At 40.0% G+C, this 20,529-nt stretch overlaps 3 protein-coding genes across 4 annotated transcripts in view; 1 reads left to right on the top strand and 2 right to left on the bottom strand.

Moving 5' to 3' along the window:
* The window catches only part of blo (bloated), a 180,523-nt gene extending 164,427 nt beyond the window's left edge, over positions 1-16,096 (top strand). Inside the window, exons 3-7 of the mRNA XM_023390494.2 lie at positions 3,987-4,196; positions 9,628-9,788; positions 11,133-11,344; positions 14,638-14,937; positions 15,341-16,096. Of these exons, the coding sequence (XP_023246262.2) occupies positions 3,987-4,196; positions 9,628-9,788; positions 11,133-11,344; positions 14,638-14,937; positions 15,341-15,534 (1,077 nt within the window). The 3' untranslated portion in view covers positions 15,535-16,096. The remainder of the gene's footprint in view (positions 1-3,986; positions 4,197-9,627; positions 9,789-11,132; positions 11,345-14,637; positions 14,938-15,340) is intronic.
* A 1,097-nt stretch (positions 16,097-17,193) lies between these two features.
* Positions 17,194-18,425, bottom strand: LOC106647808 (transmembrane protein 234 homolog). The gene is made up of 4 exons (XM_014364346.2): positions 18,293-18,425; positions 17,967-18,118; positions 17,730-17,889; positions 17,194-17,317 (listed from the first exon to the last, which is right to left on the bottom strand). Exons 1-4 carry the CDS (start codon positions 18,306-18,308, stop codon positions 17,241-17,243), a joined length of 405 nt encoding a protein of 134 aa, XP_014219832.1. The 5' UTR covers positions 18,309-18,425; the 3' UTR covers positions 17,194-17,240.
* Positions 18,426-18,803: 378 nt separating this feature from the next.
* LOC106647814 (SKA complex subunit 1) lies at positions 18,804-20,439 on the bottom strand. 2 transcript variants are annotated; one of them, XM_089594213.1, is made up of 4 exons: positions 20,027-20,439; positions 19,828-19,949; positions 19,271-19,739; positions 18,804-19,196 (listed from the first exon to the last, which is right to left on the bottom strand). In XM_089594213.1, the coding sequence occupies exons 1-4, from the start codon at positions 20,112-20,114 to the stop codon at positions 19,033-19,035; spliced, it is 843 nt and encodes a 280-aa protein (XP_089450339.1). In that variant the 5' UTR covers positions 20,115-20,439; the 3' UTR covers positions 18,804-19,032. The 2 variants fall into 2 exon arrangements, with proteins under 2 accessions (XP_089450339.1, XP_014219839.2); XM_014364353.2 differs by having other exon boundaries at positions 19,271-19,742.
* Between the last annotated feature and the right edge of the window lie 90 nt (positions 20,440-20,529).

A 20,529-nucleotide genomic window follows, 5' to 3' on the forward strand; every position in this document is an offset into this window, starting at 1 on the left:
CCCAGACAACATATATACACATACATACATCCTCTCATCCTTTCCGTGCGTATATGTACATATACCTACGTTTTCTTTTTCCAGCTCAGAGAGCAGCCGCCGCGCACCTCGCGTATAATGTATACACTCGCTCTCTTATATGCGAACAACCTTTTTGCCACCCCACCCCCCATCTTCGGAACCATTTCCTTTCGCACTTTTTGCTCGCCGAGACACACTCGGAGCACACTGGTAGGTGTGCAATTTCTCCCTGTCCCTTCTCTTACTCTTCGTTCCATCTGCAAACTCAAGGATAAGATGCCACAGCCTCTCTTTTATCATTTGGTCCTTTAATCCTTTCGACGTCCCTGTGCGAGTGACATTATTTCTTTGATGAACTCGTGGATCCGACTTATCTTCGGACTCGCCTCTTTCGATGCGCACACGGGAAGCAGGTATACACCTTTTGACAAATTTTGACGATATTGCAATCAGCACCGATCATACGATACTATTTTCATCGATCGGATCGTCAATCCATATACTATTTCTCTCTTGTTGACGAGTTGTCGAAAAAAAAAAAAAAATAAAAATAAACCAATTGGCATTTAACCCGTTTGAGATACTAATTACAACTCTGTCCAGAGTCAGCGTAGCCGCACACGTAACTACATATTATATACCGAGCGCGCGCCTTCAGCTTGAAAAAGCTCCCTCGCACACGATGCCCTCGCTCGGAGCCGTATATCGGACCGGCGGACGATGCATCAAACCGCCCGGCTCAATAATTCCTTAATTCTCCGCAAATTTATTCTTTATTCACTTCGCGCGTGTAAATACACACACGCGCGCGCGCGTTTATGTATGTACGTATATACGCGTAGTCGTGGTATGCCACAGTGTTTGGTTGTGTATGTCATGTGTATGTACATTCGCGTACGTAGAGAGGCGAGACCGGTATAATACACTCCGCCGGCCGGCCGGCAATTCCTCTTCGCTCCTCGCGCCAGTGGATACACGTATATAACACGGCCTGCCGCTACAACTCGTTGGTATATACGTATACGGGTATGGAGCCGCGTCTCGGTTCGCGTTTTATTTGGCCGAGCGGCTACCGCATCGATATTATTTATGTCCGAGCCCTATACACATGCACGTATATATAGGTAGTGCGGCCCGTATCGACACCGAGCGGAGGCCCCGGTTACACACACTCACGTAGCCGTATAGCATCTCTCGACGGGGAAAATCGTGAAACACGCTCCCATCCCCCGCCCCCACCCCCCTTTTCCCTTACGAGCTACATATTCCCGCGCTCCGCTCATCCTCTCCTCCGCTACCCGAGCCTCATCTAATTCTCTTTGACCTTTTACGCTCACCTCGCCATCATTACCCCTTCGAGCTCGCTTATGTACTCACTTACCCGTTCATTTTTCTCCAAACAACCGAGTGTTTCCGTCCCTGCTAATCACTATGGGCTCGATACATGGATGCTGTTGTTGCTTTTATCCTATATACCTTATGCGCGGACACTCGTTTTTGGCTCATTTTTTCCTTATGTTGCTCTCCTTTCGTGGAATCCGACGCTATTTCGTATAAATTCAAGAACAACATTGCTTTTAAAAATTTGTCCTTTTGGAGCTTGTTTTTCGAAGCAACGATATCACCGAAACGCATTTACTTGTCGAACGTCCGAGAGAAAGATCAATGGCAATCGTACACTTGTGTAATACCATCACTGCCATCAGCCAAGGCTCAATCAAGTGTACCCCCTAACAAAGAAGTAAACATAATTACACGGTAAGTGCAGGATGTTTATATACATTTACGTTCAGCTGGTAAGTCGTGGTATCAACACGCGCACTTGCCCCTCTGTCAGAGACTGTGGGAGTAATTAAAACGTACAGCCGTATATATTATATATTACAAACTAAACGACACAAAGTAGAAAGAAGAGGCATCAACCATAAGGGGGTGGGAGAAAGTTGGCGCAAAGAATATAAAAGTAGCGATGGGCGCAAATACATGCCAGCGCGAGATATCTAAGCTGCAGCGGGGCATCGCGAAGAATACCAGTCCTCCTCCTCCTCCTCCTTATCCTCGTTGCAACGTGCCCGCGTCTGTATAGGTGTATAGGATGTACATGTAGCTGCTTAGCTGATGCTTAGCTGTGTGCCGGGGCTCGATAGACCGAGAGAGAGAGAGAGATGGCATCGAGGAAAGAGATAATCGAGGGAGGAAATACTTGCCGGAGCATCAGCTATCACTGGAAGCTGCCCGGGGTCGTGATATGTGGCTCGAGAGCTCAGGAATGCGCGCAAGCGTCGCTTTTTTGCTTCTGTTTTCCTCCTCCACCTCCTCCGCCGCACCAGCTCTCTCTCTCTCTCTCTGCTCTCTTTCCATCCCGTTGGCTCGTTCGTTCCCCCTATGCGCATGGGTAGTGTATATAGTCGAGAAAAGCCTCCGCCAACGTTACGTACGCCGAGGGTATGATTTTCCTCCCTCTACCTCGAGCTTTTGCCAGTCTCGAGGAGAACCAATGGGACGGTAGAAGCGAAATCACACGATGAAAGTCTTCATACACAGATAGTGCAGTGCCATTGTGTGACGAATATTTTCTAATGTCACCCTTTGTTACCGAAATTCTCACGCTAATAAAAATAAGGTGTATACTCGAACGCCTCTTTGGTCCTCTCCATCGCTGTACACATATATATACCTACAGTGACGATGAGTGCTCCAACTCGTGCACATTAGCACTCACTCGGGTAAAACACGCGCTGCTGCTCTTTTCTCTTTCGGTAGGTATATATTACTACCTACAAGCGCATCGAGATCCATATACGCGCGAGCCGCGGTTGCATCCTCAGATCTGATAAATATATATATATATATATATATATATATATATACACGGATCTATCCATCGACGCGGCTGCCGCGCGCATCCCTCTCTCCGTCGCGAGGATGAAAAGCTATATACGTATATATGTCTATATGCAGCGCAGGAGGAAACGGCGAGCGATAGCGATTGGCACTCGTCGACGTGATTTATGCCCCATTGCCGCGCGGCATCCTCGGCCGTCCGTCTTCGGGTTCCCGAGCTCGCCTAATACCTATACCTCCCCCCCACACACACACACACACGTGCACACGTATAGACACCTATATGATCGTTCTCTTTGGTAGCGAAGCGCTGCAACAATGCCGCTGATGCTATTGCGCGGTGCAGCTGTATGGTGTATACATATATACATATATATATAGTAGCTTGGCAGTGAACCACCGCGGGGTGATGATGCGGCACCGCGGAGGAGGAGAGAGTGAAAAGTCCAGGACGGACACTCGTTGAGGGATGAGCAGCTGGAATTTTCGAGCTTGATAACCGTGCGACCGCTTCCCATGGCCTTATTACATATATATACCCTTACTTACACGTATCATTTGCGCCCTTCGATTGACTTTTTCTCTCTCTCTCTCTTTGAGGTATTTAAATTTTTTTTTTTTTTTTCATCAGGTCTCTTTCTCTTGTTGCCACATGATTTTTTTCATCGGGTCTTTATAAATATTTGGAGTTACGATTTTCAATGTAATCCTTTCATTCGGAATCAACGATGGTAATTGTGTCCTGTATGAAAAACAACTGTAAGGAAAAATAAAGTCAATTATTTTTAGATTTCACGAGGTGGCGTAAATAACCGAATGAAGAAAAAAAAAAAAATAATAAATTAACATTACATTAGGACTTACGCGTCCTAAAGGAAACATATCAAAATCGTGGCCCTTGCATGAGATAGAATATAGACGTGTGTAGGTGTAATTGTAGTATCATAGGCAAAAATCATTCTTAAGTAACTTGATCATAAAGTCTTATGATTGTAATTAATTTTAAAGATGGCATTTGTTTTTTTTTTTTTAATCCATAAGCACATAGTTTTGTTCGCCTTGCGAAGCAAGTATTGGGCACATGAGCCGAGTACTTACTTGTGACAAACTCTTGATTTCAGGACGAGTACCGACAGCGCAGGCGCTTGTCGACGCCGAGCGGAAGCCCGAGCCCACCGCGGCCTTCGAGACTGTCGCGATCCACTGGTACACTCACGCGGCCTGACCAGTTTCGCAGCGAGCTCAAGGGCTCGCGGGACCGCCAGGACCAGGACGTCGAGAGGAAAGGATGGTTCAAGTCCCTCTCCCGCAAGACCAAGTCCAGCGCGAAAGTAAGCTCTTTTATATTTTTCGCTAGTCCGTCGCAGTTGGGAGCGGTGCATCTCGTCATCAATAAAAATTTTTTTTTTTTTTTTCGGATGGACCGGTATTGCAACCTTTTAATATGAATGGCTAGTGATTTTAAGGTAGCTTACTCTGTATAGTGGTCAAACGAGAGCCAAGTCTCCTAATCTCATAGTCACGCCTGTCAAGTTTACGAATTAATATGTATGGACGTTTGCGTAGAGAAGAGGCATTAAAAAACAGTCCTTTCCCTCATGAACCCTGTATCAAGACTTTGAAGTGAGAAAAATGTAGCATTAGCTTTTACTTCCCCAACTTGCATTGAAATTCAAAGGGGATTTTTTTTTCTTTCTAAATTAAAAATAAATTGCATGTTTCGTCGCGAGTCCGTTTAAAGTTTTTAATGAACAAATGAGCTATTCAATATTAATACTTACATGACGCGAAGCGTGTTTCTGAAGCCTGTGTATTCGTAGTGATTTAATTTTTATGTTAACTGTTACATTTGGTCAATGTGTACGTGAAAATATACCTTTTGAGGCATTGACCGAACAAGGAGGTAAAAACGTATGAATCTTTGGCAAAGATATTTATCGTTAATTAAAATACAAATCAACGGTATGATACACTGATTTATTAAACGCATTACACAGATACATGATAAATTACATGATACATGGTCGTGATAAAATTCTACGATGGCAAGCAAGGAGTGTTTTAATAATGCAGGTCACAAGTGAAAAGATACAAATTAGAGGCGATACATTAAACGATGAAAACACGCAAAGGCTTGGACCTATGTCTCGCGGAAAAATGTCGGATCAAGCGGGTGATTTATTTTTGTCAATTATACATCCATTGACTGAGCTCAAGGATCTGTACGTGCCCAATACTTGCAAAAATCCATTGGCATATATTTATTGTAAACAGCCTTCTATTATGCTAACAACGAAAAATCTTAACAGTAAACCAACATGTCACAGTGATTGTCACGGTAAATGATCTTTGTAAACATAATTGTGCTGTACGTAGGATCATTAAGAAATTCACTTTCTTTGGGAACGATTGCTGAAAATTGCAAAATTAAGTAACGCTTTTGCACTGTTTATGGCGAATAAAACTCACTCGTTTTCTGAGCAACCCTGTCCTTGAAATTTAAGTCTCTCATACTTGTCCAAAACGAATTCACCGATAAAAACCAAACATGACAGCAAGTGACAAAAGAGAACCACGTGAATCATCTTTATGTACTGCGATAGTATTTCGTTAGTGTTGAAAAGTCTTCTTTTCTCCTCTTGGAACTTCATTTGCTTGTACACGTCGATGTCTGATATGTTTCTGTACCAAAAATCCAACAAACCCGATTCCTGCAGGCTGCGTATTTTTTCACCGAATTTTCCAACGTACGGAGAAATTTTGGCGAAAAACATGGCTTTCCACAAAAAAATAAGCGGCTCTTTGACGAGATTAAGTCTCCAGCCGTACGTGTTTTTGGCAAACCTTGCCGCCAGCGGTTTTCCTTCCGTGAGGCTCATCTCGCATCCTCCAATTTTCCCAAAACGAATTAACGATTTCACACACGCGGATGCTTCATCCTCCCCGTGGAGTGTGTTCGACGAAACGGCCAGGTGTTTGTGCTCTTTGCTGAGAGAAACGGACAAAAAGTACTTGGTGGGCAAAAGAATCGACAAATTTATTTTTAGTCTAATCACATCTTCCAAAGTGTCGAAGCCGATAAATGTTTCGTGGTACAAGTGACATTCGTACAGCAGGTTGATTATCTGCGCCGAAAATATGACACTCGTGCCGGCCAAGCAGATGAAGAAACATCTTTCAAACATTTTTTTTGGCCTGCACAACGTGGCATTGCCGATCAGAAGATTAACGACGTTGTAACAAGTCCAGACTTGTCTGTCGAACTCAAAAAGTCGGATGACTATAAAAATGAACAAGGTAATTGTTAGCAATACACACACGCTTAGTGCGAAAGTGTAAGGCATCCTGGTCTCGTGCGTACCAAGCTGTTTGACAATGAGTAAACGATTCTGGGGAAACAGGAGAATTATTTCGTTGGGCACGTTGTCCAATGACCTCAAATATCCTGAAAATAACATCGGGCTGTATATGAACTCGATAAATTCGTACTTTTCCACTTCGTGATCTATGCGAACCAGTTGCGTTGAAAAATTGAGGCTCTTTTCCAAAATTTTATTAATTACGGCCATCGGTCTGGAATATTGGGTCACGTCTGTCATCGAAGCGTTTGGTGTTAAAAGCAGTTCTTTGCGATAGGGTCCGTGTGTCCCAGCAAGTAAACCATACTGGTACAAATTCTTCAATTTGTCATAAAACAATGGAGTTTTGGGAGGAAAGGCTTCCGTCGTCAACGAATGGTTGAATGGGTTGTACTGGTACACCGTGACCTTGAAACCAGGGGGTCTTGTTGGCATTAACTTTGAGTGATGCTTTTTACGTTGCGTCAACCGAAACACCACGATGTTCAAGAATTTCATTGTCCAAGCGAAATCGAAGTATTCCTTGAAATTGATTTTCGTGTAATCGTTGATCAAAAAAATCGCGCACTTTGGCCTCGGAGTTTTACCAGTTGATTTTTCAACCACTTGTAAATAAATTCTTAGTAGTTTGGTAACACTTATCCTGACGTGGCGTTGAATGATCATTCCGTACATTGAATTCCTCTGGTATCTTCTTAGCAATGATTCTTTCAAGCGCTTCACCCGATGGTTGTGGGGATTCATCCACAGTTCTGGAAACCGGATGACCAGCGTGGGAATTTTGTCGGATATTTCTCTTATTATTTGCGAGGAAGCGGCGGAAATCCGTTTTTCGGCGACGAGTAGCGTCATCTGGGGTACGGATGAATTTTGTTTCACGTATTCTGCAAAGTAATCCGTGACGTTTCTCAAACTGTGACTATTTACAGAACAAAAAATTGTGATGAAATGAAAAATAATTTTTTTTTGCAAATTCATGCCGATGAGCACAAATTCACGGAGCGAGGAATATTGAGTTGTTTTTGTCGGTGTGGCTTGTACGTGACTAACTTTAAAATCAGAATGTCCTTGTATGCCATTGCCGAGGATGAATATTTGATCAGGGTAAAGGGGGAAAAAAAAACAAGCTTTTACTGGTAACGATAAAAAGCATCACATGCTAAGCTTAAATAATAAAAATATTTACATCTTTCGCGCAAGAACACTTATATTCGCTATTTATTCATGAGCCATCGATCGAACGGCAAGTTTAACAATTGGTCACACTCAGTTCGGGGTGCCGAGTAGGGTTTGTAGCCTTTTATATGCCATGTATTTTGTTCCCCTGGATATGATAGTTATAAACAATTTAAAAATTTTTGATAAAATAATTCCTTTAGCTTATTCGTACCATACCAAGGCAAAAAAGGACTCTTGTGATTTACTCGCTGAATGCTTAGATTTTTTTTTTTTTAATAATCGGTACTACTTTTATCGATTATTCAAATTTGTTTCCACAAGATCTGTATTAAATAATTTTTTGTTTATCCCAAAGAAATTTTTGGTTTTATTTATAAAAAAAAATGTGAACTGCTCACTTTTTCGGACTCTCACTCTATAAAAAATCGCGTTCAAGAGTTTAAAGGATGATGGAAACACATGTGCCTGCATCAATTATAAGCTCACAGCGCCGTGAAAAGAAAGCAGAGGGTTGGTACCATAATGGGTAAAAATTGCATGCATACACCGATCGACGGGAAAAGGGAAAACTGTGGTCCGTTTGTTTAGACATTGCCAGACGTAAATGCGCATATTGTACAAATATAGGAGTATATATACTTACCTACGATATGACATGCCGCGTATAAGTACTCCTTTCACTTTGACTCCAACTGAAACAGAGTGTGGCAAGCAGAAAGCCGAGTGTCTAAGTATATATATACAGTGTATATAAGTCGAGGCGTCACTTGCCAACATCCATAAGGATCGGATCGCTTTCGTTACGTACATACATTATGTTCGCAGGCATTTGCAAACACTCCGTATACATATATATAGTATAAGTTGCACGCCGCAGAACGCGAGCTGCACGTTGTATAGTCATAGGCATCACCGAGGCACTCGTAAATAGATACTTACCTCGGGACTTTCTCCGAAAGCGCACGCCGGCTGCACACGCGAGGATGTTACATTAGGAAACATCTATTATCCTGCACGCCCTCGCCAACTCGCTGCTGGAACGAAACCACCCGACACGTGTGAATCTTTGCGTTTGCTTGTAATATCGTGTTCATATATCGGGTTGGACGTGAACGCTCGACATTTCTTTTCGTTGTTTTTCTTGTCACGGGGAGACATAGGGCAGATCACAGTCTACCCCTGGGGTCAATCCTGGCAGGACCAGATTTGAAGGTCGGGGTAAGAGTGGAAAAAAGGGTATAAAAGGCTAAGTTGGTAAGGAGGAGGATGAGTGTTGGTGGGTTTTGGATGGGATGAGGGAGTAAGGATCATTAGAATAAGGTTCTATACATGCATGTACCTACGAGTGATTAAATTTCGTTTTGATCCCTTGAGCACAAACAAGTTGGTTTTAAGAGACAAAACAGAGAGCCGAGTTATCTCCCTGCAGGCGACCGATGGTGGGGTGAAAGAAAATAAGGCCAACCGCAAGGGTAAAATATCTGCTTGGCGTCATCTATATCTGTCAAGCATTACATGCGTATTTGGAGTAGCGATCATGGCCATCCGTGTTCCTTGCACTACCTCCTCCCTTTGTACAACCTATATAGCTCGCTCGGCCTAACCGGTACCAAGGATTTATCGGCACCTTTTTTTTTTCCGCGTCAAGGAAAACCCGGCATCGATATGTGCCATCGGCTCTAATCGGGACGCGTCAAAATTGACGCGCGCTACACGCGCATCCTCGTAGCTTTTTATTACTTTACATGTCATCTCGCGCGTCACTCATCCTATTTTACCTCGGTCTACTCACCCGCGCGTGTTCCTATACCGTCGTCTACGTCTTTTTTTTTTTTTTTTTTACTCGTTTCCATCCTTTTTCCTCTCCCGCCCCGCCTCCCTCACCTATATACTTTCACATACTTTCCGCGTATACGTACGCGCGCGCACCTTTGTTTTCTCGGTACTCGGTAGAATTTTCACTTTTACCCAGAACAGGGAGGGGGAGAGCCGTAAACATCCATCCACTCCCCCCCCCTGCCTTCCTTGAAACGTACGCCAGCACCGTGGTTGTTAATAACAGAGGGAGTCGCGATGAAGGGGGGGGGGTAACAGCAACAACGACACGTGAATACAAGCAAACAAATAAAGCTCTCTCGTGGAGATCGGAAAATATGCGCGAGGTGATTGCGCGGGCGCAGAGCTAGAGGGGATCATTAAGGCGAATGCTTGAAATGTTTTGCAGCCCGTCGATAAGAAGCCGAGAATACCGGAGAGCGAGATTTTAACGACCGGCACGGAAGACGAGGAGGCCTCGTCGGCGCCCGAGAGGACTTTGGTGCAGAAGAATCTGCGCTTCTTCGGGGACACCGATCTAGAGTCGATTTCGTCGAACCGTGACCGCAGGTAATTAACCTTTTTCCTTTTCTTTCTTTTTTTTTTTTTTTTTTTTTTTTTTTTTTTTTTTTTCTATACATACGTACATGTAGTACGTATAGGCATGCTTTTCCATATTATATGTACCCATCTTTTCCCGATAAGGCTGATACGTTTACTTCCTATACGCGCTTTGATGTCTCGATGAACAATCGTCCGAGATATTTGGGTTGTCTTAAGATGACATTTAAACCTTTCAAAGTATTTTGTAAACTTCTTATAGAGACTCTCAAACAATTGGTGTCCTTTTCAGACTTTTGCAGTCCTTTTCAATAACTTGATTTTTTTTTTTTTTTTAATGCAAAAAGGAGAAAAAACAAAAATACGTTTACTCTGTGAGCTGTGTTTTTTACGCGAGTTTGGTTGTATCCAACGATTGGGCAATCGTACGAGGTGTAAAATGATTCGTTTCAGCGCAAAGTACACCATGCACGGGGATTTCCCCGGCCGGGCGGTTATGTGGTTAATTATACGCGTATAAGTACGTGGGACGGTTAGTTTTGAGAAGTGAAAAGCGCGTACGAGATTCTCGAGTGACTCTACGGGTGGGGGAGGGAGTGCGTATACGCGTGTTGGTACATAGGTCTGCGAACAATAGAGATTCGCACTCGCGCGCGCGAGATATGTATATACAACATGTACGGGGATTAATTTGACAAAACGAGTGGCTCTATATCGGGATGAAAAATCTCTCGTTTGCCGCTGTGTTCGTGCGCGTACGTGCGAGCGACTCCGCGAACAATTGCCCGTTACTTTTTGGTTTTGTTTTTTGCGCGACTTTTCAACTACTTTCACATCTTTATTGAAATCCAAATGTTAAACGAGCGAGGGGAATCGTCGTCCAACTCTTTTGGCCTTTTTTTTGAAATTTTTTGGAATGGGTTGTTTGGAAAAAATGGTGACTTCCCGGCGAACAAACAACGTTTACAACGGTAACCGTGACAATTTGATCGTTCAGAGAGTTTTTTCATTTTTAAGTGTTAAAACAATAATTTTTGATCGATATGACAGTTACGTATGGATAAAAACTACTTTTTATCAAAGAAATAATAAAATGTTCGTAGACGACGAAATGTCACCAAATGACAGTGCTATAGCACAGAATGGTAATTTTTTTTTTTTTTTTTTTTTTCAATTTTACTATGAAAAGAGGCACGATCGCAGTGTACCAGAGTATATGGAAAACTGAAAGAGAGATAATGCAAAAGGGATAGGGAGAAGGGGGAGGAAGAGAAAAAAAAAACTGACGGGTTGTTATCAAGAACGTAACGTATATACACGTAAATATATATACATGTGTATGTCGAGCTGCAGGAACAAGCGAGCAGAGGAGCATGCCAAAGTAAGGCGTGAGATCACGAACTCGAGCCGTCACCCCATGGGAATCGTACTCCCGGCGAGGAAGTCGTCGAGGCTCGCGGAGAGCGCCCTGTCTTCCGGTGAAAGTACGACGGGCGACAGCAGCCAGCAGAGCCAGAATTCCCAGAGGTCCCAGAGATCCGTCGTCTACTTGCACGCCGCAACAGGTTCGCCATACACGTCATTCATACATGTTTTACACTCACATGTTATTATATACCGATCCTTTGTGGAAAAATGGCTTTTCACCTCGTAACAATACAGTTTCTTTTTTTTTTTTTTTTTTTTTTTTTCCTAAGTGCCAATACCCTATGGTGAGTATTGCAACTTTACATGCACATATACGATGCTTAGATCAAGCGATACGTTCTCGCTCCTGTGCCCAGGAAGAGAGCCATTATTTCAGATCGACTTGATTGGATCGTAAAAATATCTCTCGGTTGATTACCGTCTCGTAATTGATCGATCGAAATATTTCAATTAGGAGAGCATAAAATTATCCTCACGGAGTATGAATTTAAATCTTGAAATTAATTTTATTTATCGACTTGCGTCGGCCTAGTACCCACACAATCCCAGTTTATTGGTTGTTGGTTGGCGATTTAAAATAGTTTTTCAGTCGAATAAAAAACATTTTAGACTCGAGTGAGGAGTGCCAATAAGCTTTTTCCCACTATATTACGAACACGTTACCAATGAAAAATACATCTTGTCTCAGTACTTAGTTCAAGTATCAATGTTGTTAGGAAACATACGAATTCCAACATCGCGTAAAGTTTTGAGAAAATATTTCAACGGCAATTATTTATTTGAAAATAAAAATTATCGTGTATGATTTTTGGATGGACAATTAGTTATGTTTTCTAAAATTCATCTTACTAATATATAAAGCAAAGTCGCTAAAACCGTTGTAATCGCTAACCGCGAAAACTACTGAACCGATTTTGCTGAAATTTTGCACACTGATTCATGATACTTCCTAGATGGTTTTAGTATAGTTTTTATCTTGAAAAATTTAATAACAATAGCAATAAATAAGCTCAAATTTTTGCAAAAATACGCCAGCTTTTCACTTTAGTTCAGTAAAATCCGCTAGGTGGCGTCGACATAAAATCGAAGCTACCTGCAACAGAATTAAATAAGTGTGGTTATAATAAGCCGGAGCGTCTCGATAGGGATGTAGTTGAGCTTCGGCAGTTCAACGAGCTGTATAGAGAATGCTGATGATAGTCTTGCAGCTGGGTATCCCGGTTACGGACGACACTCTTCTCTAAGGGGTAAGGGACCTAGATGTCCATTTACCCTGAATCTCGAAGAGTGCGATAAAAAAAAAAAAGATTTCTTCCAACCGATGCCGTCTCTGCCACAATACCAGGAGACATATCTAGCCAGAGCACAATCTGCACCAACTCTTCAGAGTTGTGTGGCAGTCCCACCATCCCACCAGGTATAGTTAGGGAATTTGTGGCTACAAATGTAAGCAAGGGAAAACAGCTCTGAGGGGCACAAGCAGCCACAACGGCTACCTTCTTGGTCGTCGGGTCCCCAACGCGCTTACCCACATGTTCCCGTCTAACGACGAGCGGTTGGTTATCCGGGGAACGACCCGAGACGAGATATTCTTTGGTCAGCGGCGTACCTCCCTCCATCACAGTTTCCGTACATAGAGACTCCCAGGGTAAAAATCAAGCAACCCGTAGCCAGCTCTTCATCATCAGGAATAATAATAAAGAATAGCCTGGAAATTTCACCACTGGTGCTTTTTAGGGCCATTATAAGTATTTACGTTCCCTACTTAACCATCAATTTTATCGGAACCTTTTAGGATCCACCTAAGTGTAAACTACCTTGCCAACAAATACATTTTTATTACCATTTCCGGAAGCGATTCGTCGACTAAAAGACTATATTAACTAGAGACGGGCACTATTAAACCAAGTCAGCCATTCACTAGCAGACGTCACCTGCGAAGTTGTTCTTCGCAAGGCTGGAAAACCCGGTGACTGACGACCCTATACTACCCTCTCGACTCTAAGTATCAACCAGGAATCACTGATCCTCTCCAAGGTCTGCGTTGGGCAAACCTACAACAGCTATGAAGGAAGAAAAACTTGAGCCAACGGGACAGCCTCCACTGGACAAGTATCACTAACCAATCTCCCCATCTAAGATCACCAAAACAACTGAATCTGCAAATAAAAAAGGTGCTTTAGACACCAACGTCTTCGACGTTATACCGGGAGACGTTGGGAAAGAGCACTACAACTAGCCCCAAAGCTTCGGACTTTGTAATTTTTCTCCCAATCAGTTTGGGTCTTCAACAGCAAGCCAGAGAAGATCACCCTGAGGTATCCAGGCAGTCACAATTGCTGTTAACTGCAGTCAAGAAAGAGTTAACTTATGAAGCTCATCGGTCTTTTTTAGGGCCATCGGACGTCGAACTACCTTGCCAACAAACATATTAGAACTTAACAAAGTTGACAGAAAACAGCTTTTAGGGGTCACAAAAATTTTAAGCATACCAAAAGTCGCAAGAGGGTGAATTGGAAGAAAAACTTTAAGTGTAAATAATAAATAAAATTTTACTTAGGCGTCAAGAAACTGACGCAGAAAATTTATCGAAATTGAAACAGCAGCGTCAAAATCGACAACTGAAGAGTCTATTACGTGAGAGATCAGCTTTTCATTGTACCCTCACAGCAATCTCTGAAATCTTTAAAGATCCTACTTCAGATTTTTTAATGAGTAGAAAATGTATTTGTGTTTTTGTGGCAATAAAAATGTAGGGTTTAAGGTCCAGGACTTTGTTGCTCTGGTAATAAAGTTGTGAGATATGAGAAAAAAAATTTTTTTTTTAATAGAAATTTTTTGGGGGTTTAAAATCTTAACAGCTTTAAAAAATAGCCGTTTTCGTGAATTACACGGGAGAAACTGTAAATCAACGGCTTCTTATGGCCACCGATTATTTTATGGCATAAAGAACGCACGGTACTTTTTATCATAATTATTTTTTTGAATTTTTACACCATATTATTTGACCAAATAAACTGCATGGATTCCGAAAAAAATATGTTTTTAATAAGAAGATTTTTGTTCTGAGATGTATCAGAAATATGTGTAAAATTTTTAACTAAAAATGTTTCACATTACATGTCAACACACTACGGTGTTTTATTTAGTAAGTCTCGGGCGAAGCCGAGACGGGGGGCTGCTAGTATAAAATAATGATACAACTAAAAAAAAAAAAAATACATCTTATCAGATCAATGGACTGTATTGCAGCATAGTCAAGTCCAGTGACACGTGAGCACGTAGTTTTACAGACTCACTTGACACTGGAGCCCACAAAAATCATTTATAAAATATATAAGTAATGATCCAAAAAAATCCTCAATGAGCGAGCACTAACGCCCGGCGACGGGCACGCACCTTTGATGTTTTCCGGACCCACCCAATCAAGTTGGCGAGATACCCGGGCCGAACGAGCGGCGTCGCGCTGCCAGCCGGGAGGAGCTCAGCCGACCCCTGGCCGCGCACACGCGCACCGTCTCCAGGAGCGTGAGTGTACTGACACCCTGGCGACCCCGGCACTTGCGCGAGCCCTACGAGATCAACTACGACCAGCAGCAGCTCCACGCCAACGGCAAACAACAACAACAACAACCGACGACGATGCGCCGCAGGCAACGCAGCCGAGAGACCCTCGGTCGGCGTGGCAAGGAGCCCAGGCGCTCGAGCAAAGATGCCACTACCAAGAGTGGTACGTGTCCCATGTGTATATTATTATGTACGGTTGGCGAGCTCTACCGATCGACGACTCGTTTATACTTCTGATTATTCGAAGAAAAAAATACTGTTTCCATACATCTACATATATGTCTTTTCACTATGATAATTAACGCGGCCGAAAATAACTCCAATGAAAATTCAATTGATTCAACTTGGGATGTTGATTTCTACATTGATAATTGAATAATCTCAATGAAAATATCTCACTGTTGACAAAGTTTGGTCCACTATTTTTTTTAATTTTTTTTGCAAATAATATTTTCAGGTCTCAAAATGCCAATTATATTTAAAAAAAAAATTTTGATTCAACTATAAACGTTTCAACAGCGTCCCCTTGAACTTGAAGTAATTCATAATGGGGTGACTCGTTTTAGGCACGATGAATCGCAGCACGTTGAAGTCGAAGGACAATCAAAAGGTGGACAGAACCGTGTCCACGGAGTCGCTGGCCAGCAAGTCCCGGAACGTCGACACCCGGCCGGAGTTGAACAGGTCGACGTCGGTCCCACGCGACCCGAACAAGAGCGCGGGATGGTTCAAGCTCAAGAGCAAGAAATCCCGGGCCTAAGCGAGGAGGCCATTGACCAATGCTAGTCTCGAGTTTTCATTTTTTAAGATATTGTCTTCTCTTTCTTTTTCTTTTGCGTAGTAGTTAAGCGGTTAATTAATCATTAATAACGTCCCACCCCGACCATCACTGCGCCAATCCGTAATACGTTATTATTATTATTTTTTTTTTTTCGATAATTTTTCTAACACAATGGCAGACTTAACATTATAACCATTTTTTTGTCCCCTCACGTTTCGTTAAGTCACATTCACCCCAAACATCTCACACTGGGTCGCTAATCGCAGCGACGTAACAATTTATTTTTGTTTTTCGTGTCTCTTTTAACTAATCGGTCAATGCGACGCGCATGTATAGTAACGAACATCCTATAGCGACATTGTAACGAACGTCACACGCTTGAGCTGAGCACTAGTCTTCTGTAAGCTAAACGCATTATGTCGAATCAGAAATCTGCAATCGTTAGTTATGTTTTCCGTCTAAAGTTGAATCACGAGGTTCAAAGAGTGCACAAGTAGTGTAGTGTTTAGGGTCGGTTCAAAAAGAAAAAAGAAAAGAAAAAAAGAAATAAGTAAAAAAAAAAAAAAAAAAAAAAAAAAATTCACGCAACAAGAATTATTGTCATATGATTCGTTAGCCAAGGGAAAAAGAAATTTGTAACCTTCTCTCTGCCAGATTTACTCGGTTAAATTTCTGGCAACAGATGAGAATGCGTTCAGTGTCGGTCTGGCTCTGTAATAATAAGTATATCATGTGTATGCCTACGTCGAACGAGCCTTGCAATTGTCAAACGCGCGCTGTGAATCACGCCTTTGGCCTTGCAATGCTTGTTCTTGTCTCGGCAGCGACGACGAATCTGGAAGGACAAGAAGAGATACACGCATTTTCATTCGGCGTCTGACCTTTGTTACTTTACCGTGAATTAGCGTGCCATTTTGTCTAATCGTTTACTTTTCTTTTTCTATTGTTTTCGTACTTTTTTTGTCAATATCTTGAGGAAAAAAAAAAAAAAAAAAAAAAAATTTATCACGGAAAAATTGGCAAGGTTAAAGTGCAGTTGAAACAAATATGTAAGAGCGCGCGAAGCGAACGCATTTTCTAAGGGAATCGTTTTAAATTGATGTCATCACAAAACCCCGTTGTATAAGTACTCTGCTTGATGTTTATTCATGTAAATAGTTGTACCGATTGTATTTTATTGAGCTCCTATACTTTTATTACAATCTCCCGACATTAAGAGAGAAGTATGTATTTTTAAAAATAGCCGTTGTTATAAATTGTTACAGTGTAATAATTCTTGTTAAAAAAAAAAAAAAAAAAAAAACATTTGTATTGGAAAAATAATGCTTCCACCATTATTATAAATAAATTCCTACTTGGTGCTACTAAGCGAGTGTGTGTATATATATACAATTAATGAAAGTAATGTAAATACCATAGAAAAAAAAATATATATATATTAATGTCGCTATCATTAAAACTTATATAAATTGAATTATCAATTAACCTGTAACTCTTACCTTGCTAAACATAGGATCAAATTGCCCAGTCAGTGGATATGGTGCACATAGCTCCAGATCAAGTTATATTTTGTAACATGATTTAATAATTTGAGATCAATAAATAATTCAATACTAATTAAATAACCTTATTGTCTTTATTTTGTAAAAATAAAAATATTTTTTTTCCCCAATTGTACACACACCTCAACTTGAACTATCCATCTTGTCCACACAACACACAGTTGTTCCTAATAGAATTAATATAATTCCGAGGTATGTATCTGCAAGTAAAATAGATTATATAAACATATCATCATAAATTTAAGTTATTTGAATATTTAAATAACGTTCTGTTCCGAATTTATTTCATGTTTGCATTGAATGATTTAATGATCAAATACATATTAAATATTTACGCATTTTTTTTATGGCTAGCATAGTATTCTATGCATAGTGAATAATCAATTTTTAGCAAGGTGCGGCCTTAATTTCACCAGTTCGTTAAACGAATTTAATTTGAGAAAAATTAATACAATAGTAGTAGTAAAAAATTAACTTGGCGTTGATGAAAAAACGTACTCATGACCTACACTTTCCAGAATATGTACTTTTGAATGAGACAGTCAATCAAATATAGTTACTTTCTTGCTAAAATAATCTTGCCAAAAAAAAAGTTTTAAGTGAAAAACTTACTTCTGTGAACTTTTTTTTCTCCCAAAAATATACCAGTCAAAGCTGTAATAGCAAAAGTCAAGGAATTTGCAACAACGACTGTTAAAGACAAGTCAGTTTGTTGAATCACCACGACATATATGAGTGAACCACATTGGTTGATCAAAAAGGGTATCATGTACTGAAATTTTTTTTTTTCATCATTAGTTTTATTGAAAAAATTTTAAAAATGTAGGCAACTACTGCATTATAAATTACCTTGAAATTTCTGACAAGAAAAACGACGTCATTTAAAAACTGGCTTGTGATGGAATGTGACTTTATTCTCTCAATTCCCTGAGCACCTTTTTTCATGAGAGGATTGGTGACACCCCATAAAAAAGAAACTGTTGCAAGTCCTAGGACAGCTTCTACAATACAATTTTCAAACATTTATACACGAGACTACTAACCTATATGTTGCGAAATATTTGTATGCGATGTAAAATTCACGAACTGTTATCGAAAAAGAGGGCTTTTCCTGCTCAGATGGAATCATTTGTGTGGATCTAACAAAGGATGCTGTTTATTTATCACCATTTTACCTAGAGTCAAAGCCATAGCTTAAGATCTTGATGAATGTAGTTGCCTTAATGACTTCCTTGGTCGAAAATCTTCCTAGACTATACGCAGTCGTTACAGATCATCACTTTAACATTTTTATAACTCAAGTTTCAATAAGTAGGTACTGCAACGTCTGCATCTCTGAAACTTAACGCAACTAATCTCACAAGTCACAAGTATAGAGAAGTTGTCGTCTGCTGCAACATGCCTGTTGCATTACACACAGGCACACACACACACACACACACACACTAAATACTCAAAGTATGAGGACGTAACTTTTCCATATTAATTCCTGAAAATGTAAAACATTCAAAAACAATTTGCTGTAAAATTCGTGTATTTCATTATTTACATAAATATATAAGCACAAAATACATGTCCCTAAATTTCGATGATAAATTATTCTTATTTTTTTTTTCTCAAACTAAATCAATTTACAGAATTTTTTGAAATTAGTAAATTGATCAACATAATAAATTATTTACAATACTGAATATGAAGTATATATGAGTTTTGCTTCACTTCTATTAATTTTCTTTTAATTATATTTAAGTTTTTAAAGTTCTCGCAACATATTCATATTTGAATAAAATCTGATTTTCAAATACTTCATGTTGCTGAAAATTCAGTACACTGTTTGCATTCAAACTACGCTTGAAACTACAGTTTGTATCAAAATTGTTTAATGTATACAATCATGGGTATTGTTGATATTTTGTCAATCATTAGATACAACCAGAGAATAGAATATAGTTTTTCCTCTTCTTGTTTCCTCCAATTTCTTACAGTGTCGTAGAGCTACAAGTAAATTTAATTTTGACTTATCAAGCTTAGTTTTAAAAGTCCTCTCATAATCTGCTGCCGTGAAAAAGTAAGATTTCTCTAAAATAAATCATACAATTATACAGTATATAGAAATGGCTACTTGTCGAAGACAATATTTAGATATAAATTACCTTTATCTGCGCCAAGACTATCCTGTTCCATTTTGTGCTGTACAAATAAATCTACTTCAGCCTTTTTTTTTCCACTCTTGCCCATAGCCAGAAGTAAATATTTACTTTTAATGATTTGATTAATACTCGACACTAGACTGTTAAGTGCTTCAAGAGTCTGTCTTGTTATTATGTACTTTGGTATTTTGACGAATTCTTCCTGTGTGATGGACCGTATCTGAGGCACATCTGGTTCGTTAAATAAAACTTTTTTGCAGTTTTTCATGTTAGTTATCGAATGATTCCCATTGGTAGCGCTAAGATTACGTTCAACGGTTTTGGTTGGAGAAACTTGAAACTTTTCTTTACTTTTTGGCCGGCTTTTAGTCTTTACAGGAAGTTCAGAGTTCACATACTCTTTTATCTTTGCAGGGATATTTTCTCCCATGTGTTGAATTTGACGTTCTAATTTTTTTAGTGCAATTGACAGCTTCTAGACACAATCAAAAAAAAAAGTTTGTTAACAATATTCACGTTTGTAAATGTAATTCAAGTTAATAAGAATACAACGAAATTACCTCGCAGCCATCATTTTCAAGTTTCATCAGCTTTATTTCTTCTTTTAAATCTTGAATCCCTTTGCTAACACAGACTACTTCTGAGTAAGCATTGAGAAGCTCTTCGTGTATGGCATTTTTGTCTGAAGTAAAACAATAAAGAATTATGTAAATTTTTTACGTATTTAGAAATATACAAGTCAAATTTCATCAAACTTACTTCTCACTAGATCTGTAGCTGTCTCAAGGTCTTGAAGTTTCTGAGTTTGAACCAATAATACGTTTTCCAAACTTTGATAAGCTGACATGTTTTATTATTCGTTTGTTACTGTGCTTTTTGAAAAACCAAAATAATACAAGTAGTGGTCGTAGAAAATACTGAATTTTTTATTTTGCTAAGCTATTAAACTATTTCATTGCCGATGTATTCAAAATTTCAAACCATATTGAGGTTATGTTGATCTCGAGAAAACATCGCTTATATTGAGCAAAAACACATTAAGCATTAATATTTCTTAAAATATAATACAGCTCTGAAAACTACGTTCAAAATGAGAGGACCACCAAAAATTTTAATCCACATTCTTGTATATCATTTTGTTACAACAAACATTGCGAATTCAAACTTTTAAATTTCACGGTTATTCGCTATACGCTACCGATTTACGATGCTAGCTGCGCACGCATACTCTGTGCGATTTCCGATATTTCGATTACCATTTA

This window comes from Copidosoma floridanum, unplaced genomic scaffold (assembly GCF_036245765.1).
Source record: "Copidosoma floridanum isolate Cflo_tuat_1 unplaced genomic scaffold, Cflo_Japanese_pri ptg000021l, whole genome shotgun sequence".
Taxonomy (NCBI): Eukaryota; Metazoa; Arthropoda; class Insecta; order Hymenoptera; family Encyrtidae; genus Copidosoma; species Copidosoma floridanum.